Raw genomic sequence first — 20889 nt, 5'->3', positions numbered from 1 at the left:
GATTTTTCATTCTTCTGTTTTCAATGCTTAATTCAAAATAGATTATCAAAAAATGTCTGTTGAACTGACTGGGGTTTAGTTCAGTGGATACTACACTTTATTTTCAAAAAGAGGCAATCAAAGACAGTGCAAAATCCAAGAGAAAAACTAAACAATTGACGATAATGACTTTAATAACAGGAGTTTTAGCAGAATATTGGAGGTAGAAGCCAGATTTCAGTGAAATGGAAAGTGAAAAAATATGTAGTAATTAATTAATGAAAACAACTCTTTCAATAAGTGCCTCTGAAAAATATTGAGTATAAAATTGGCAAAGTATAGACCCTGAAAAAGCAGAAGAAAACTGAATACAAGTGAAAAATGAAGGGATTAGTCTGGTGAAAAGTAACTTTTTCCAATGAGACAAGAGAGAAGGATATGAATGTTGTTTTATAGATAAGCTTATAGTAGAAATAGCAAGGAGTTTAGGAAGCTGCACAGCAGCCTTAGTTACTAACTCTCTATGAAATAACAAAGCCAGATGATCCAGCAATCCCACTTCTGGGTATTTATCCAAAAGAATTAAAATTAGGATTTTGAAAAGGTATTAACACTCCCATTTACTGCAACACTATTCACAATAGCCTAGCTGTTGAAACAACCTAAATGTCTATCCACAGATGAGTAGGGAAAAGCATGGTATAAGCATACAATGGAATATTATTCAAGCTTAAAAAAGGAAATCTTACAGTATATGATAACATGGATAAATCTGGAGGACATTATGCTAAATAAATAAGTCAATCATAAAAGGACAAATACATGATTCCAATTATATAAGGTATCTAAAATAGTCAAACTTATATAAAAGGAAAATATATGCCAAATTACTCTGTAAATATAAAGGAGAAGCCCAAAATATGGGAGAGGTCAGTGTTAAGAAGGAGTATAGGGTATAAGTCTTAATATCAAGGTAGTAAAGACTAAATTCCAGTGATAGCAGTGACTCCAGAGCTTACTAATTTATCCATTGTATGTAATACCCAGACATTTTTCCAAAAAGTACATTCGAACTAGAATAAGCATATATATTATATTTTGCTTATTTACCAATACAACAAAGGATATTTATGGATTAAACTATCTGCTTTTTCTTCCTCAGCCTGCAGCACTCGCCATAGCATGTAATATCAGCTGATACCTTACCTACTAGGAGTAGAAAAGGCACTAACTGCTGAAACAATTCCTAAAAAGCACATAATCAGGAAATTTATTCAAGAAATTCTAGAACCTCTTATTACCACTTATTTCTTCTAAGTGTCCATAGGGTACGTCTTCATATAATGTCAGGTAGAGGTTAGAAAGCATTTCTTTATTCCTGTCAAAGAAACAGCCACATTATAAGCAACAAAAATATATATACAAAATCCCATTTAAAAATACTAGCAAACCTATCAATAGCCTGAGATTTTTAAGAACATTTCTTGAAGAACTGAATGAGGAATTCCATATTTTTCATCTCAGAATTTCCATCTTATTTCTTTCAGATGATATATTTCTCCATCAGGCATAATTTACCCTAGTCAATAAACAGTATCCATGACCCACTATCATTTGGCTATGGTCCAATTTTTCCTATTCATAATCCAAGTCACAGAAAAATTTTAAGAAAGTTATTATAATAAGGCAAATAAGAACATCTTTAATCAACCAAAGAATCATAGATTTCATCACCCATCAGTAAAAATGCCTGGAAAAGATGATTCATCTGATACTATAACATGTAAATAACTGAAATCATATAATGTTAGTGTTGGAAGAAATCTTAAGGGTCCACCTAGTACACAATTCTTGTACAGATGTGGAAAGCGAAGCTCAGAGATGTAAAATAAATTTTACAAGAATCTATGCTATCGGGTGGGTATATACATACATAATGAGTGAGATGTGCACCATCTGGGGGACGGTCATGCTGGAGACTCAGACTTGTGGAGGGAGGGGGGAAAGGGCATTTATTGAAACCTTAAAATCTGTACCCCCATCATATGCCGAAAAAAAAAAAAAGAGTCTATGCTATCATGTGAGATCAATCAGGACTCAAATCTAAGTCTTAGAATTTCACATACAGTGCTTTTATCTCTACAATATCCTTTCTAAGAGCATAGTCTCTTGGTTTGCACAAACTATTTGGCATTTTTTATGTGGAAGGGATAAATAACTCTGGAAATAAAAACCCCAAGTCTGAACCCAACATTCAAGGAATAGAATACAATGATTTAAATACCAAATATTTGAGGAAGATGACAAACGGGTGGTAAAGTCTTATGAATGCTGTAATGATTTGGTAAATTACATAAAGAGTTTTCTTTCCTAGTCATCTTCTCCTTTGACAGCTTCAGAGAGGTAGAGACAACCTACAGCCAAATGAAAGTATATTGGTGCCTGAGATCACACTGGTAATTCAGTATTCTTGGATAATAAACCTCTTAAAAGATAATTAATCATACCTCAGCTCCTCAGTTATGTTTCTGATGTAAAATTGCTTTCTGTAATTAAATTACATTTTGTATATACTAAAATTTTAAATAAACAATACAAAGCCATGCTTTTCTTAAGTAGGCAACTAATCACATCCTAATTAATATCTTGTCAATATATAGTAAGGGATTTTATAAATCAAGAAAAACCCATAGTATGGTAAGAACAAGATGACTCAGCCACAAGACTAGGCAACATACACAGGCTTTGACTATATATGCAAAATAATGTGGAAATCCAACACAGTTACTCAAATGATACAGCTAACTTTGTATTAAATTATCCTTATGATTTAGTAAATTATCCACTTAACACTGCATATATAAACATAAATCAAAAAAGGAAAGCAGCTAGGATAGAAAAGTACCATTTAGAAAATGAGAACTCTAATTATAGGTATCTTCAATTTTACATGAGCCTTGAGTTTTAATAACCATGCAGAGTGTAGAAAGAAGACTCTCAAGTCACATAAGATTGATAGGAATTGGTACTGAGATCCTGCATAGAGCCAAAATCTTCAAAAGGCAATGTTCTCAACAAGAGTGAGCTAAGAAAAAAAACTTATACCCCAGTAAAAATATAAGAGTAAAATGTGTCTCAGTCTCAGCTCCTGGCTAGAATTAAAAAAAGAGAGAAAGGAAGAAAGCCTACTTCTCCTGATTAGTAATAACCATAACTCTACACACATATAACTTTAGAATTCAAATCTATACTAAATATATGGGTTAGGAAAATAGAAACCAAAAAATTCATTTAAAGTGATCTCAGATCTTTTAAGACTTCTGAAGTGCATGGCAGAAGCAAATATAAATTCTCCTTAAAAAGATTATCTTCGAGGAGGACAGTTTCATCATGAGATTCCCACAAATATAAATCAACTACATATGAAAGGATGTACAAAACATATAAAACACCCAAGGACACATGTTAACTTCAGTGAGAATCAGATAAAACCACAAACACAAGATTTAGATTCCCCCAAGAACTTCATCTACTGGATACTAATCTTGAAACAACTATGGAATATGGAGCAAAGAACAAGACATCAGGCATATTTCAAGAGCCACCAAATAAAACTTCTAGAAGTAAAAAATATAGTCACAGAAATTAAAATCTCAAAGGACAGGTTAAACTTTAGATTAGATACAGCTAGATAAAGAATAAGTGAACTAGAAATTAGATGGGGAGAAATTACCAAGAACAAAATATATAGAGAAAAATATATGAAAAATATGAAGTAATGTTAAAGAATATAGAGAATAGAATGATAAGATCTAATATACATCTAATAGAAGATCCAGAGGGATAGCAAAAAGATTAAGGGAGAGAAAATATTCTAAAAAATAATGGATTAGACTTTTTCAGAATTGAAGAAAGGCATGCATCTCAGATTCAGGAAGCACAACAAATAATAAGACAGAAAAATAAAAAGAAATATGCATCTAAGTATATCATAGTGAATGTAGTAGGTTTAATGGTGGCTCCACAAAAAGATATGTCCATGTCCTACCCTCTAGAACCCGTGAGAGTGATCTTATTTGGAGAAAAAGTATCTCCAGATGTAATAAAGTTAAGATCTTGAGATGAGATATGCAATGACAGATGTGCTTATAAAAAAATAGGAAGAGCCTGTAATCCTAGCACTCTGGGGGCCGAGGCAGGCGGATCCTTTGAGTTCAGGAGATGGAAACCAGCCTGAGCAAGAGCAAGACCCCACCTCCACTAAAAAAACAAAAAGAAATTAGCTGGACAACTAAAATATATATATATATATATATATATATATATATATATATATATATATATAGTGTGTGTGTGTGTAATATATATATATATATAATTAGCCAGGCATGGTGGCACATGCCTGTAGTCTCAGCTACTCGGGAGGCTGAGGCAGGAGAATTGCTTGAGCCCAGGAATTTGAAGTTGCTCTGAGCTAGGCTGACGTCATGGCACTCTAGCCTGGGCAACAGAGTGAGACTCTGTCTCAAAATAAATAAATAAATAAAATAAAAATAAAAAAATAGGAAGAGAAAGATGAGATACAGATACAGAGAGGAAGACCATGGGAAGACCCATGTGAAGACGGAGGCAGTGATTGGAGTTATGCTGCTGCAAACAAAGGGACACCTAGGATCATTGTTTAAACAGCAGAAATGCTAACAGAGAACACAGTAAAATATATATGTACTGGTTAAATAGAGAAAGAACGGTAAAAATTTCATAATCTTCTGAAAGAATTCCTTGTTCTATTTTTTTTTAAAGGAGAAGGAGAATGAAGAAGAGGAGTAGAAGAGGAGGAGAAGGAGAAAGAAATAGTAGTAATATGTAAGATTGTATCCTTTCAAAACTTAGAGTAAATGTAAGGGAATGTTTGGGGGCTAAGGACAACTCTTGAGGTGAAAGAAAAATTTCCAAAACTTTATTTACCTCAGTTTTTTGTTTGTTTGTTTTTTTTTTGAGACGGAGTCTCACTTTGTTGCCCAGGCTAGAGTGAGTGCCATGGCGTCAGCCTAGCTCACAGCAACCTCAAACTCCTGGGCTCAAGCGATCCTCCTGCCTCAGCCTCCCGAGTAGCTGGGACTACAGGCATGTGCCACCATGCCCGGCTAATTTTTTCTATATATATTAGTTGGCCAATTTCTTTCTATTTATAGTAGAGATGAGGTCTCGCTCTTGCTCAGGCTGGTTACCTCAGTTTTTTTACTGTGCTGTTGTGCTTGTAAAATTTTCTTTCTCTTGATATTTATTTCTCCTGAAAAATCAGAGAACTTTTCTTTTTCACATAGGAATACTGATGTTTCATACCTAAATTGCACAAAAATTGAAATAACTCCTAAATGTTTCTGATTTTTCTTCTTATTTTCAACTTTCAGTTAGGGAAATTTTCAAACATATACAAAAGTAGAATAATATGATATATATCCCCATGTACTCATCACCCAGCCTCAATAATGGCCAATCTCGTTTCATCTATTAATATATCAGCCGGGCGCGGTGGCTCACGCCTGTGAGCGGGCGGATTGCTCGAGGTCAGGAGTTCGAAACCAGCCTGAGCAAGAGTGAGACCCCGTCTCTACTATAAATAGAAAGAAATTAATTGGCTAACTAATACATATATATAAAATTAGCCGGGCATGGTGGCGCATGCCTGTAGTCCCAGCTACTCGGGAGGCTGAGGCAGAAGGATTGCTTGAGCCCAGGAGATTGAGGTTGCTGTGAGCTAGGCTGACGCCACGGCACTCACTCTAGCCTGGTCAACAAGCGAGACTCTGTCTCAAAAAAATAAAAATAAAAAAAATATATATATATCCCCACACTTATTATGTTTTGAATAAATTCTAGTGTCATATTATTTTACCTATAAAAATTTTAACACACACCTCTACAAGGTGTTTTTTCTTTAAAAGAGATTTTAAAAATCATTATGACAACTAAAAAATTAATAATTTCTTAATATCATCAAATATACAGGCAGTGTTCTAATTTCCAGTTGTCTCACAAATGTCAAAAAAATTTTTAACACTTTACATCAGAATTCATTAACATCCCCAATTATAGTTTGTTGATATGTCTTCTAAATCTCTTTTCATCCATAAGTTCTCCTTTCATATCACTTATTATTATTATTACCAGTTCTTGTAGATTTTCTACAGTATGAATTTTGCTGATTATATTAACATAGTTGTAGGCTTCTAGAGGCTTGATCATATAAACATTCAACATTGGGGTGGGGGGTGCAAAACCCTATATAGGTGGTAGTGTTTTTCCATCAGGAAGCACATAATGTCCAATTGACTCTCTATTTGTGGTAGGGTTCGCACTCCTACAATGCCACAGTCGCTGATTATGCAATGATGCAAGCAATGGGGAGCAGCTGTAAATCCAGATGAAGCTTCAATGGGTTACTTGCTCACCCACCACTCACCACCTATTGTGTGGCCCAGTTCCTAACAGGCCATGGACTAGTACCAGTCCTTGGCCCAGGGGTTGGGGACTGCAGCCCCAAAGTGTTGTTATTTTGAACAATGCTCATGAAAGAAGGTGAAGGGACACTCCCACCACCTCCTTTCCTTCCAGGTAACGAGTTTTATCATAGTCTTCTAGAAATAATTGCCTTGCCTTTTGTCATATAAAATATTAAGGTTAAATAAAAGGGAAACAAAGGCTATGGTAGGTAGAGGAGATTTTAGTTCAAGTGCCTCTTCAATCACAAAATGCAGGTAATTTCCAATTTCACCAATAGGTTAAGATCAGCATTTAGTTGGAGAAAGATAAAGTGAAATAAGCCCTTAACTCAGAGGCTTTCTTCTTTGTGATAATTTTGTTTCCTTTTTAGTCATTTTATAAATATTAAAAATACAGATTGAGTATTTCTCCTAGTTGCACATGAAATGCTAGAGCTTCTGTAACTAAGGAAAGGCAACTAGGCAATGCAGCACATAAGAAAGAACTGCCAAAGGATTCAAATGGCTTAATTTCATGAAAAGTACAAATCCAAGCACAGAGGGAAGAACCCTTCTGTTTCCTTTCTAAATTCTCTTTAAATAAACTTACAGACACATTGCTCTTCTCTAACTGGAATCTTATGATAGCTTATAGGCTTCCACATGGCTATCAGAGAAGTGAGAAAGTGAGAAAAAGTTTAACAATAGCCATTTAGGAGTGAAAACTATGCTCCTGGAAGAATGGCCACAAATATGCATGATCCTGTATATGTGATACATTATGAGAACACATAAACTATTAATACATTTTTTGCTCTATGTTTGTTTTGTTTTGTTGTAGACAGAGTCTTGCTCTGCCATTCTGTCACCCATGCTAGAGTGCAGTGGTATCACCATAGCTCACTGTAACCTCAAACTCCTGAGCGTAAGGGATCCTTCTGCCTCAGCCTCTCAAGTAGCTGGGACTACAGTCAGGCACCACCACACATGGCTAATTTTTTCCTATTTTTACTACAGACAGGTCTCACTCTTGCTCAGGCTGGTTTCAAACTACTGACCTCCAGTGATTCTCCTGCCTCAGCCTCCCAGAGTGCTAGGATTACAGGTGTAAACCAGTGCACCCAGCCCTTTGGCTCTCTTAAATCTGCAAAAATATAATTCAATAAATTAAGTTCAGAGTTTTTAACTTACATTGTTTTGTGTTCTGGGCTCAAACCTCTAATTTCAGGTGAAATTTTCTTCTCCATTGTTTTAGAAAACTTGATGTATTTCTTGCTATCAATATTTCTCGATGGTAAATCAGTTGCAAAAGAATTAGAGCTATCATCTGATAAGTCAATATTTTCTTCTGTCTGTGGAATAATCAAGAGGCACAATGAGGCATGTTCTCTTTGTACTTACACATTAAATATGACTTTCTGGGTCAAATTATTCATTTTAGATCAATATTCTTTCTAAAATAGTGCTACCAAAGAAATTTTGTGAAAAAGGTTTTATTCATTAGCACATTATTATTCCAGATTAAGTACATATTCTAAATCCCTCTAATTTTCCTTTGTATATTATAGCTATAAAATGCAGAGCATTCATGAATATGTCTAACAGTTATTGAATCTAGCCCTTAAGGCATCAAGTTGCAAAAGTTTACCACTTGTTTTTGTTCTGTGGTTCTGTAAAATTTGGATTCAGTCAAAAGACTACACTTAAGGATCTAGAAGGCCACCTGTGGCCTTAAGGCTGAACATCTGGGCAATGATTTCTTGAACAGGACTCTAAAATCACAAGCAACAAAAGCGAAAATAGACAAATGGGATCACATCAAACTAAAAAGCTTCTGCACAGCAAAGGAAACAAGAAAGCGAAGAAACAACCTATAAATTAAGAGAAAATATCTGCAAACCATACATCTGATAAGAGGTTAATATTCAAAACATACAAGGAAATCAAATATCACAACAGCAATGAAACAATAATATGATTTAAAAATTAGCAAATGATCTGGACATACATTTCTCAAGAGACACAGACGGCCAACAGATACATGAAAAAATGCTCAACAATTCTAATCATCATGGAAATGGAAATTAAAACCACAATGAGGTCCAGGTGCAGTGGCTCACACCTGTAATTCCAGCACTTTGGGAGGCTGAGACAGAAAGATGGCTTGAGCCCAGGAGTTTGAGACTAACTTGGAAAACATGGTAGGACTCCAAGTCTACAAAAAAAAAAAATTTTTTTTTTAAATTAGTTAGACTTGAGCTTAAAGTCCCAGCTACTTGGGAGGCTGAGGCAAGAGGGTCACTTAAGCCCAGGAGTTCAAGGTTACAGGGATCTATGATTGTGCTACTGCACCGCACCCCAGCCTGGGTGACAGAGCGAGACTCTGTCTCTAACAACGACCAAAAAAAACCCCACAAGATAGCACCTCATATCTGTTAGAATGGCTATTATCAAAAAGATGAAAGATAACAAATTTGGCAAGGATGTGGGAGGAAAGGAACCCTTGTATACTGTTGGTGGGAATGTAAATTAGCACAGCCATTTTGGAAAATATTATGGAGGTTCGTCAAAAACAACAACAAAAAAAATAGAATTACCACATGATCCAGCAATCCCACTCCTGTGTATATATCCAAAGGAAATAAAATCAGTATGTTGAAGAGATATCTGCACTCCCATGTTCACTGCAGTATTATTCATAATAGCCAAGATATGGAAGCAACCTAAGTGACCATCAACAGATGAATGGATAAGGAAAACGTGGTTTGTATATGTATTTACAATCTAATATTCCACAGTCTTTAAAAAGACAGAAATTCTGTCATTCACAATTGCATGGATAGAACTGATCTCATAGAAACAGAGATTAGAAAAGTGGTTACCAGAGGCTTGAAGGAATAGACAAAGAGGGATGGGGAAAGGAAAGATGTTGATCAACGGGTACAGAGTTTCAGTCAGACAAAAAGTTTTAGTGATCTATTGCACTGCCTGGTGGCTACAGTTAATAATGTATATTTCAAAAGTACTAAAAGAATAGATGTTTTTATATTTTAGCCACAAAAAATAAGTTGATGAAGCAATGGATATGTTAATAATGTAACTGATTCTTTCTATAATGTATACATAGACAAAAATATCACATTGTACCCCATAAATATACACAATTATTATGCATTAATCTAAAATAATAAGAAAAAATCATTTAAAAGAGAATGGCAGCAATCCAAAACACTAACAACAAATGCTGGGAAGGATGTGGAACAAGAGGAACTTTCACCATTGCTGGTGGGACAGCAAAAATGGTAGAGCCACTTTGAAAGATAGTTTGGCAGTTTCTTACAAAACAACACATACTCTTATCATGCAATACAGCAATTGTATTTGTTGATATTTACACAAATGAGTTGAAACTTTATGTCCACACAAAAACCTACCCTTGGATGTTTATCGCAGTTTTATTCATAATTGTCAAACCTTGGAAACAACTAAGATGTCCTTCAGTATGTAAATGAATAAACTGTGGTACATCTAGAAAATGGAATATTATTCAGTGCTAAAATCACGAGCTATCAAGCTATTAAAAGACATGTCGGAACTTTAAATGCATATTAAATGAAAAAAAGCCAAACTGAAAAGCTAAATACTATATAATTCCAACTATATAACATTCTGGAAAGGGAAAAACTATGGAGACAGTAAAAGATGAGTGGTTGCTAGGGGTTGAAAGGAGGGAGAAATAGCCAGAGCTATTTATTTTATTTATTTTTACAGAGAATTTTTAGGGCAATAAAACTATTCTGTATGATACTATTAATATAATGTTGGCTACATGTCATTATACATTTGTCCAAACCCATACACCTAAAATGAACCCTAACGTAAACTATGGACTTTGGATAATAATGATGTATCAATGTAGGTTCATCGATTGTAACAAATGTACCACTCTGGTACAGGATGTTGATAGTGGGGGAAGCTGTGCATGGATGAAGGCAGTGGGCATACAGTAATTCTCTGTACTTTCCACTCCATTTTGCTTTCAACCTAAAACTGTTGCAAAAGATAAAGTCTATTTAAAAGAAAAAGAAGCTATATTACTTCTAAGTAGACACCTCTTCATACCCCAATAAAGCAACTAGAGTTTAGTGACAATGAACATGTTTAGAGAAAGAGAAATGAAGTTGGAAATAGTCTCTCTTAAAATGTGGCTGTTTGCTTATGATAATTGGACTGCATCTAGTAAATCAAAGGTGTATATGTAGTTTTTTAATTTTTATTTTTAATTATTATGGTTATATAATAGTTGTAAATCTTTATAGGGTACATGTGATGTTTTGATACAATGCATACAATGTGATACAAGGCATACAATGTGAATTAATCAAATCAGGGTAATTAGGTGAGTATCCATCACCTCAGGCATTTAACATTTCTTTGTGTTAGGAACATTGCAATTCCACTTTTCTAGTTAAAGTATACCTTAACTTGTTGTCAATTATAGTCACTTCATTGTGCTATCAAGTAGTGTATATCTATCTAACTATATTTTTGCATCCATTAATCATCCCTACTTTATCCAACCCCCACCGGTGCCACCCTTCCCAGTCTCTGGTAACCGTCATTTTATTGTGTCCATGAGATCAATTATTTTTAATGTTTAACTCCCACATATGAGTGAGAACATGAGAGATTTGTCTTTCTGTGCTTGGCTTACTTCACTTAACACATTTTCCAGTTCCATCCTTGTTTTTTCAAATGTCAGGATTTCATTCCTTTTTGTGGCTATATAATATTCCATTGTGTATATGTACCACAATTTCTTTATCCATTCATCTGTTGATGGACACTTAGGTTGATTCCATATCTTTGCTACTGTGAATAGTGTTGTTATATAGATGGGAGTGCAGATATCTTTTTGATATACTAAATTCTCATCCTTTGGTTACATACTCAGCAGTAGGCTTGCTGGGTCATATGGTAGTTCTATTTTTAGTTTTTGAGGAACTTCTGTACTGTTTTCCACAATGGTTGCACTAATTTGCATTCTTACCAACAGTGTATGAGAGTTCCCCTTTCTCCACATCCTTACTGAAAGGTGGCCTTACTAATAACCTATCTAACAAAGGAAAATAAACAGAAAGTAAGAGAAATACACTCAGCACAAAATTGCCCCTTGGAAGAGAAAACTCACAACTACTCCCTTTTGGATTTTTGGAGACAACTCACAACTACTCCCTTTTGTTTTTTTGTTTTGTTTTGTTTTTTTGAGACAGTCTCACCCTGTTGCCCAGGCTAGAGTACCGTGGCATCAGCCTAGCTCACAGCAACCTCAAACTCCTGAGTAGCTGGGACTACAGGCATGTGCCACCATGCCTGGCTAATTTTTTGTCTATATATTTTTAGTTGACCAATTAATTTCTTTCTATTTTTAGTAGAGACAGGGTCACGCTCTTGCTCAGGCTGGTTTCAAACTCCTGACCTTGAGTGATCCTCTGGCCTGTGCCTCCCAGAGTGCTAGGATTACAGGTGTGAGCCACCACACCAGGCCCCCTTTGTTTTGTTTTAATTAAAATACCTGTGGCCTAACTCGTTATCTCTAAGAGTTTTGTTTTCTCAGCCTTGAAGAGCCCTAGACAGACAGTTGGGTTGCAAACTCCTCACTCCAGCTCTCTGCCTCAGCCCCTGCCAGAAACACATTTCAAGGACTCAGATAAGCTGGCCTCACAGAGAAAAGAGAAAAAATAAAGAGCACCTGAAACCGCTTTGCATCCACTTCTGTTACCAGTCTGCTGAAGCAGAGGGGGGTAAAAAGCCATTTTTATCCTTTAAAAACTCTAAACAGCTTTTCCTTAGCTGCCTAGCACTTCTTTCCTCCTCTGTGTGCCGTGGCCACAACCTCCTTTTCTCTTTCTCTCTCTCTCCTTTTCTTTCTTGGAAAAATAAGTAAACTTTTTACTTTTATATACCCTAATCTTTGTGTGAGAACTCTTTCTCCACCCACTACATGATTACCTGGTGAGCCTTCCACCCTTACACTTGCCAGCATTCCTTATTGCCTGTCTTTTTGATAAAAGCCATTTAACTGGAGTGAGGTGATATCTCATTTTGATTTGCATTTCTTTGATGACTAACAATGTTGAACATTTTTTTCATATACCTGTTGGCCGTTTGTATGTCTTCTTTTGAGAAATGTCTCAAATAGAAAAAATCAGATCCTTTACTAATTTTTTAATCTGATAATTTGATTTTTTTCATATTGAGTTGTAAGAGCTCCTTATATATTCTGTTATTAACTCCTTGTCAGATGGGTAGTTTGCAAATATTTTCTTCCATTCTGTGGGTTGATTCTTCACTTTGTTGATTGTTTCCTTTGCTGTGCAGAAGATTTTTAGCTTAATGTGATCCCACTTATCCAATATTACTTTGGTTACCTGTGCTTTGGGGGTATTATTAAAGAAGCATTTCCCCAATGTTTTCTTTTACTAGTCTCATAGTTTCAGGTCTTAGATTTAAGTCTTTAATACATTTTTATATGGAGGGAGAAAGGGTCTAGTTTCATTCTTCTACATATGGATATCCAGTTTTCCCAGCATAACGTGCATAAGTTTTTAAGCCCTGAGCCCTTGAACCCAAAGGTGCCCCTGAAGATTACACAGTAATTTATAAAGAAGAATACCAAGGGAGTTTAGAGAAAATCTCTATTTCTATGTAAGATGGAAATTCATGGAACTATTTCAGTGACTTTTAAAATTTGCACATATTTGTCTTCAGTAAGGGCACAGCTTTAACAACTTGTTTCAAAATGGCCTTTTGATTTGCTGCCTTGATGTCTATTACACATGATGAAAGGATTCCTAGAGAGGTTTTTTTAAACAACCCAAAATAGAAAGCAAGGGTGGGAAAAAGGAAAGAACCTAAAAGACAGAGGGGTATAAAAACCTGTTGCCAATGGCTAGGTATATGTAAATAGTCAAATAGTATATAGAAACTAATGCAGAAGAAAAAGAAAGAAAAGAATCTCTGAAACCCCATGGTTAAAGGTAAACCATTTGTGAAGTATAAATTATATAGCTTAAGGAAAAAAAACTGGTATGATATATTAATATTAACTTTTTAAGAATTCGTCTTCAAAATCAGTTTATAAGCACAAAATCAACAAACTACTGGATATAAAAAGGTAGAACAAAATTTAAAATATATATGATATAAAGTACATATCTCAGTATTTATCAAGAATCTCTGAAATTATTTTTTAGGTTATAGTATAGGTACATGTCTCATATAGTGGCACCAGATCCACCAAAAGAATAAATTTAAAAGATTAGGACTCTCAATTACAATGAATTTTACCTGAGCCCTGTACTCCCAGCAAACTGAAGGTTAAAGGAATCCTCATAGCTTTTTGTGTTCTGAAAAACGGCTTACTGTAAACCATCCCTCCCCATATGAGGATAAAACTCATGAATGCCCTCTCTTGTTACTTATGACAAAGCCAGACATAGACCATCAAAATTGTCTTTGCCTCATAAATGACTAGCTAAATTGTTTCATCCCCACTGAAAATCAGAACAAAATAGATTGGCCTCATGCTAAAATATTCTCTGATCTACTCATCTAATCATGCTATTCTTTCATCTCACTTTCCCACACCTGGTTCTTTCCAGTCTTGTTTACTCCTCTCTATAAAAGAAAACCCCTTTTGCCTAACCCTTGAGATGCTGGCAGACATCTTATGACGACAGCATTTTCTGCATTGCAACAGTCCCCCTCCTTCTATTTCAATAGCCCCTTTCTTCTCTTGCAATAATTCTTTCTGATAAAGTCCCTCCTAAGTCCAGATGTTTTCATATGACAGATTTTGTTTTATTTGACACAATACTAGCAAAAAAAAAGGGGGAGTGGGAAATCTAAAAAGTCAAAGGGGACATAAAAATCTGAAGCACAGATAAGAAGGCTAGAGAAATTGATATCTTTTTATTGCCTTGTGGTTAGACTCCACATCATTAATTACATTATCTACAACTTCTCACATAAGTTTAAATCTTTCAATCTCCTGAGAAATTATCCAGGTCCTTACCCCTCAAAATACTCTCCTCATACACCACAGAAGATTTCTTAGTACTACATGGGTTTCTGGGATAAGAGTCCAATATATGTCCACTAAGAGAGTGCAAAAGTCATCTCAGTTATTAGGCAGGTTCCTTATAGCTTTATTACTCTATGAATTTGCTTACTGATTATGCATGTGAGGTAATGTAAACTAATAAAAAAAAAGAAAGAAGGAATCTTTAGAAACTGTTATAAATAAATACCTGGCAGAATAAATGTACTTTAGTTTCCATCTTTCTGTTTAGAGGTAAATTCTGCCCTTGAGGACTCAAAGGCCTTGATGAACAAGTGTGAATGAACAACAGTACAAAAGGATTTCCTGCCCAAATAAGAAAAAAGAGAAAGAAAATATAATATGTTTGTTTAGAAGACTTAAGTAATTATATTCACCTAGTTATCTCTTCAGTGTAACAACCACTTAAGGTATAATAACTAATAAATTTCACCAACACAGATAAGTGGACAAAAGCTAGAAAAAGCAGTCAGTAAATCATAAATCACAGATCATCCAGTTCCTTAACTGTACCTTTTGTGATATAAAGAGAAGTAAAGAAATCCTGTTTGAAATGGCATACAAAGCACAGAAATCCAATTATATTTATTTATTCAAATAAATCCTGAGAAGCCAAATTACTAAAATAGCAGTAATCACTCATGTTATTCAGTGCTTACTGTTGCTAGCCATTATGATAAACACTTTGACATGAATTATTTCATTTATTCCTTACAACCACACTTTAAGAAATTGTCATTATCGGTCAGGTGCAGTGGCTCACGCCTATAATCCCAGCACTTTGGGAGGGTGAGGCAGGAGAATCACTTGAGGCCAGGAGTTCAAGACCAGCCTGGGCAACACAGCAAGACCCTGTCTCTACCCAAAAAATTAAGTTAAAATTAAAGAAATTGTCTTCCCTATTTTACAGATAGTAAAAATAAAGACTTGAAGAGATCAAGTTTCTCAAGGTCACACAGCCAGCAAATAATGGAGTCAGAATTTGAATTCAGGCAATCTAACTCCCAAGCGGCTGTGTTCTGCATCATACAACACTGCCTCTCAAAATGACATTATTGTAAACAAAAATGTTTTAGCCTGGTTTAAAACCAAAGATTTTCACATTATGCAAATGCAATAACCACCCCTTTCCTAAAATTTTCAGTGTTTTTTAATCATATCCGAGTCACATTTGATGAGCTATTTGTTACAGTACTAGCTATATTACATTACATTACATCGCTAGTTGTAATCATCAGTCTTTTTCATATTGTAAAGTTTACAAGTATTGATAATATTCTGTCTAATGGAGAAACAGTTCTTTAAAATCATTTGTGTTTATTTCTGACATATGTTACAGTAATTACTTTTGAATGTGGTATGTACAACATTCCTAGAATTCAAAATATGTTAAAAATAAAACTATGTTAAAAATACCCATCTTAGAAGATATTAGAAATCATTACAGGTCTCTCCATTAACCCATTCTATGTAACTGCTTCTAGATCTTCTCCAATCAATTCAATCTCTAAACTACTTTACATAGCACTTACTGCCTTCACTGTTCATGTCTTTACTATTCAACTGGTATTAATAATTTGCCTTGTATTATTTAATTTTCATTGTACAGCTCTTATATCAACTATAGCCTAAATTTCTAAAAACTGGGACTGGTAACTTAGTCTTAAAATTATTTCTTACAGTATCAAGCACAATGTATATAAATATTATGAAAGAAGGAAAGGAAGAAAGGAGGGAGGGAAGAAATGAAGGGAGAAAGGAAAAGGGGGAAGGATAAATGAATTGCCTCCCTATTAAACTATTCACTAAGAGTTCTTAAATCATCAAGGTAGCTAACTAAGCAGAGTTGGCATGATTTAAGTAAATCTTAAAAGGAATAACTGTTTCATAATTTATTGATCTGATTACCAAACAATTGGAAGGTCTTAATTTTCTGGATGAATCAGATACCACATAAGTCTCTCCAAGCCAAGAGAAAAAAATAACATGTCTCTTCCCCATAATTCTGACAAAAGAATTATTTCTCAACTCTTTCATCCCATGATGTTTCTATGAATTTCCAGGGACCAATCAAGAAAAATGGAAGGAGCTATATCCCTCTTCTCCAATCATCTTTCCATTCATCTCTCCATACATGAATTTAACATATATGTATTTAAAAAAAAAAAATCTAACCTCATAGAGCTTACATTCTAGTAGGGGAGAGAGATGATAAAATAGAAAAATAAGTAAAACATATTGTATGTTACCTAAAATAAGTACAAAAGAAAAAGTAAAACAGGGGAAGGGACTATGAAGTGTGATATGGGGGAGAGATGCAGTGAACATAATGTGTGGCCATGGAGAGGGAGAGTTTTGAATACAGAACTGAAGGAATTATAGTAGGAAGCCAATGAATATCTTAAGGAAGAACACATTACAGCCACAAAGAAAAATAAGTATAAAGGACCTGAGGCAAAAAGTAGCCTGAATGTTCAAGGAACAGTGGGAAGGCCCATGAGGCTGCAGCAGAGAAAGCAAAAGGGAAAGGAGGAGGAGAGGAGATCAGAAAGGTTAAGGGAGGAAGACAGATAATGGAGAACCCCTAGATCATAGTAAGCACTTTCACTGGTACTCTAAAGGTGTGGGAAGCGTTGAAGAGTTTTGAGCAGAGGGATGACATGATCTTAAATCCTTTCTGAAAGGATCACTGTGGTTAATGAGAAGAGAAAAATCAGGTGAATATGGGTTCCTGGATTGCAAGTGAAGAAAGTACTTTAAGAGTGAGTAATCAATCATGGGAGGCCAAGGCAGGCGGATCGTTTGAGCTCAAGGAGCTCAAGACCAGCCTAAGCAAGAGCGAGACCCGGTCTCTACTTAAAAAAAAAAAAAAAATAGAATTTAGCTGGACAACTAAAAATATATAGAAAAAATTAGCTGGGCATGGTGGCATGTGCCTGTAGTTCCAGCTACTTGGGAGACTGAGGCAGAAGGATCGCGTGAGCCCAGGAGTTTCAGGTTGCTATGAGCTAGGCTGATGGCACAGCACTCTAGCCGGGGCAACAGAGTAAGACTCTGTCTCAAAAAAAAAAACAAAAAAAACACAAGAGTAATCAACTGTGGTAATGCTGCTTTAGGTCACTTAAGATAAGTACTGAATTGCAACATATGAATTGGGGTGGGAGAAAAAAATTTAAAAAGGTAAGTACTGAATGGCTCATTAGATTATGCAAGATGGAGGACACGACAACCTTGAGAGGAACCACTGAGACAATGTCCTAGGCTCTCTCAGGTGTTACCCTGTAAAGGGAAAAAGAGACATAAGGTAGTAGCTGAAGGGGAAACGGCTTCATGAAGGTTTAAGAAAAATAAAGGCATTTTCACTGAAAAGTGACTCCGTATGACATCCCTTCACAAAGTACTTCGTCCTCTTCCCTCTCACACTACGCTTTCTTCACAAGCTTCCAGCTCACTCACTTACCCCTTGCTGTGTGAACAGCAAACGTCCATTAATAGAAGCGGCACATCTACCGCCATTAATCAACTTTCAGTCATGACCCCATCACCGTATTTGTTTAATGCTGAGTGACCCGCCACCTCAGCCAAGTGCCTGTGCTGGGGAGGCTTCTCCAAACCCTTAGGAAGTGAACGACTTCGTTCGGAAGAAAGTAAGTAGACAAGAAAACAAGTAAAGTAGCCAAGAGGTGAAAGTAATTGCTCTAATAGATGGCTAAGCCGCGTGCTGACCGAGCAGGGAAGCTTCCGTCCCAACCACCGCGACCTCCCCCGTTCTAGAACGACCACCGTAGCTACCGTCGCTGCGGGACCGCCCAATCAGTCCCAGTCACCCCTCACCCTGCTGTTCTTTTCTGGACCCTTCCTTCATTCAGCTCCATAACGGTTCTACTTTGTTGCTTTGTTCTACCGTGTTGCATTCTCATCTCTCAATTTCCTTCCCCTTCTCCTCAGCAAGTCTCATCTCGCCTCTCTACCTGGGTTCCCTAAGGGTCCCACTACCAGCCTCCCGCAGTCCTTCCTTCCCTCACAGCCCGAGGCCGCAGCGCTCTCCGGCCGGCTGGACTTGCCGCCAGCCCCTCAGGCACCTCCGCTACACAGCTCCCGCGCGGCGAGGCCCCGCCCCGCGGTCACCTGACCGAGCCCGACGCTCCGCCCACGGAGCAGCCAGGGCTGAGCGGGCGCGGGACCCTGCCCGGCGTCGCAGGTCCTGCCGCTGCCACCGCTGAGGGGCTCCCGGGCGGCAGGAAGCGGCTGAGCTCAACGCCGCCTCAGCGCCAACTCGAAAGCGCTGAGGGCCGCGCTACCTCATAAGCGCCTGTGACCTCACCAAGCCGCGGCACGGCGCGCCCTGGACCCGAGTGGCGGCGCTCCTCTCCGCGCGCTTTCCTCCCAGCAGCCCTGCGCCCTCCGGCCTGCCCGCGCGCTGCTCTTCCTGCCGCCCAGTTCATCCTCTCATACGCTGTCCCTCCCGCCAGGGTCTGACACCACTTCAGTTTTCGCGCTCTATCCATCCTTTGACTGCCTCGGCCTCCCTTTCTTCTAATACATTCCATCCTCGTTGGTCTCTACTAAATAATGGGCCGCGGCTCGAGGGCCATGTGTTCCACTTCGTCGCTGAACTTAGTCCCAGGCCGCCTTTCTGGATACTAACGCTTCCTTTTGGAAGAGACACTTTGGTTCTTTTGTTTGTTTTTGTTGTTTGTTTGTTTTAATCAACTTTCCTTTTGTGGTGCATCCTGCAGGTGAACTACTGTTGGCAAAAGAAAAAACAACGCGATTTTTCCTGGCTTTCCGCAGGTATATGGCCCTAAAATGTTGCTTAAATTCAGTTCGGTGGACTCTTATCACTTTTAGGGCTTGCTAAACTAAAGTTGTAAATGCCAAGTAAAGAGCATTTTGAAAAAATTTTCGCCTAAAGGCCCATGATTTAAGATGTCTTTTCTTTATAAATGTATCTGTAAATTTGTTCACATGGATTAATCCAACCTTTGTTCTCCGTTATCTACCTTGCAGTGAACAGCTCAGATTTAAAGATTGATCGATCCAATTCAATTCCTTTGTGTTTACTATATGCATTTAAGTACATTACTTGCACTGAGTCTCAATTTTCTTATTCTTCCAGAGTTGTGAGAATTCAAAACTGTATATGTAGTGCTCAGTAAATGTTACAGTATTTAATTCCTTCAGTAATACTACTGTGCTCATTTGTCTTATATCTTAAACTCTGCCTTGTAAGCATTCCTTAGTACTTTTATTGTTACTTTTATTATTATTTAATTGATAAATCACAATTGTATATATTTTTGGAGTACAATGTGATGTTTTCGTATATGTATGCAATATGAAATGACTAAATCAAGATAATTAACATATCCCATCACCTCACTTATTTTTTGTGGTGAGACATTTAAAAGTTACTCTCGTAGCAATTTTGAAATATACGTTATTATTAACTACAGTTACCATGCTATGAAATAGATGCCAAAAACATTCCTCCTGTCTAACTAAAACTTTGTAAGCTTTGAACAGCATCTCCCCATCCCCTCTCTTCTATTCTCCCCTTTCCCCTGCAGGCTTCTGGTAACCACCATTCTACTCTCCACTTCTGTGAGTTTGACATTTTAAGATTCCACATGAGATCATGTGGTATTTGTCTTTCTGTGCCTTGCTTATTTCACTTAGCATAATCCAGTTTCATCCACTTTGTCACAAATGACAGACTTCCTTTTTTAAGGCTGAATAGTATTCCATTGTGTGTTTAAACAACATTTTCTTTATTCATCCACTGATGGGTACAGGTTAATTCCATAGCTTGACTATTGTGAAAAACGCTGCAGTGAACATGGAAGTGCAACTATTTCGTCAACATACTGATTTCAGTTCCTCAGGATATATACCCAGAAGTGGGATTATTGGATCATATGGTAATTCTATTTTTAATTTTTTTAGGAACCTCCATATTGTTTTCCATAATGGTTGTGCTACCTTACATTCCTACTAACAGTGGGCAGGTGTTCTCTTTTCTCCACATCCTTGCCAACACTTACCTTTTATCTTTTTAATAATAGCCATTCTAACAGGTGTGAGGTGATTTCTCATTGTGGTTTTAATTTGCATTTCCCTAATAATTAGTGATGTTGAACATTTTTTTCACAAACCTGTTGGCTATTTGTATGTCTTCTTTTGAGAAATGTCCAGATTCTTTGCCCATTTTTTAATTGGGTTATTTGTTTTCTTGCTATCGAGGCAAGTTCCTTATATATTTTAGACATTAACTGCTTATCAGATGTATGGTTTGCAAATATT

At 36.6% G+C, this 20889-nt stretch overlaps 1 protein-coding gene across 1 annotated transcript; it reads right to left on the bottom strand.

Moving 5' to 3' along the window:
• Window positions 1-1245: 1245 nt before the first annotated feature.
• Window positions 1246-19987, bottom strand: EFCAB13 (EF-hand calcium binding domain 13). The gene is made up of 4 exons (XM_075994659.1): window positions 18421-19987; window positions 14777-14892; window positions 7656-7816; window positions 1246-1357 (listed from the first exon to the last, which is right to left on the bottom strand). Exons 1-4 carry the CDS (start codon window positions 18449-18451, stop codon window positions 1264-1266), a joined length of 402 nt encoding a protein of 133 aa, XP_075850774.1. The 5' UTR covers window positions 18452-19987; the 3' UTR covers window positions 1246-1263.
• Window positions 19988-20889: the final 902 nt, after the last annotated feature.

The sequence above is a fragment of the Microcebus murinus genome, chromosome 18, assembly GCF_040939455.1.
Source record: "Microcebus murinus isolate Inina chromosome 18, M.murinus_Inina_mat1.0, whole genome shotgun sequence".
Taxonomy (NCBI): Eukaryota; Metazoa; Chordata; class Mammalia; order Primates; family Cheirogaleidae; genus Microcebus; species Microcebus murinus.
Note: the sequence above shows the minus strand (reverse complement) of the source record. Positions and strands in the feature narration are given on the sequence as shown.

Coding starts and splice junctions, on each gene's coding strand:
- EFCAB13 (XM_075994659.1), bottom strand. CDS start 18,451: ATGAAGGAAGGGTCCAGAAAAGAACAGCAGG. Junction 7,817..14,776: donor AAGTACATTTATTCTGCCAG/GTATTTATTTAT, acceptor ATTATTCCACAG/ACAGAAGAAAATATTGACTT. Junction 1,358..7,655: donor AGCCCAGAACACAAAACAAT/GTAAGTTAAAAA, acceptor TTTCTTTGACAG/GAATAAAGAAATGCTTTCTA.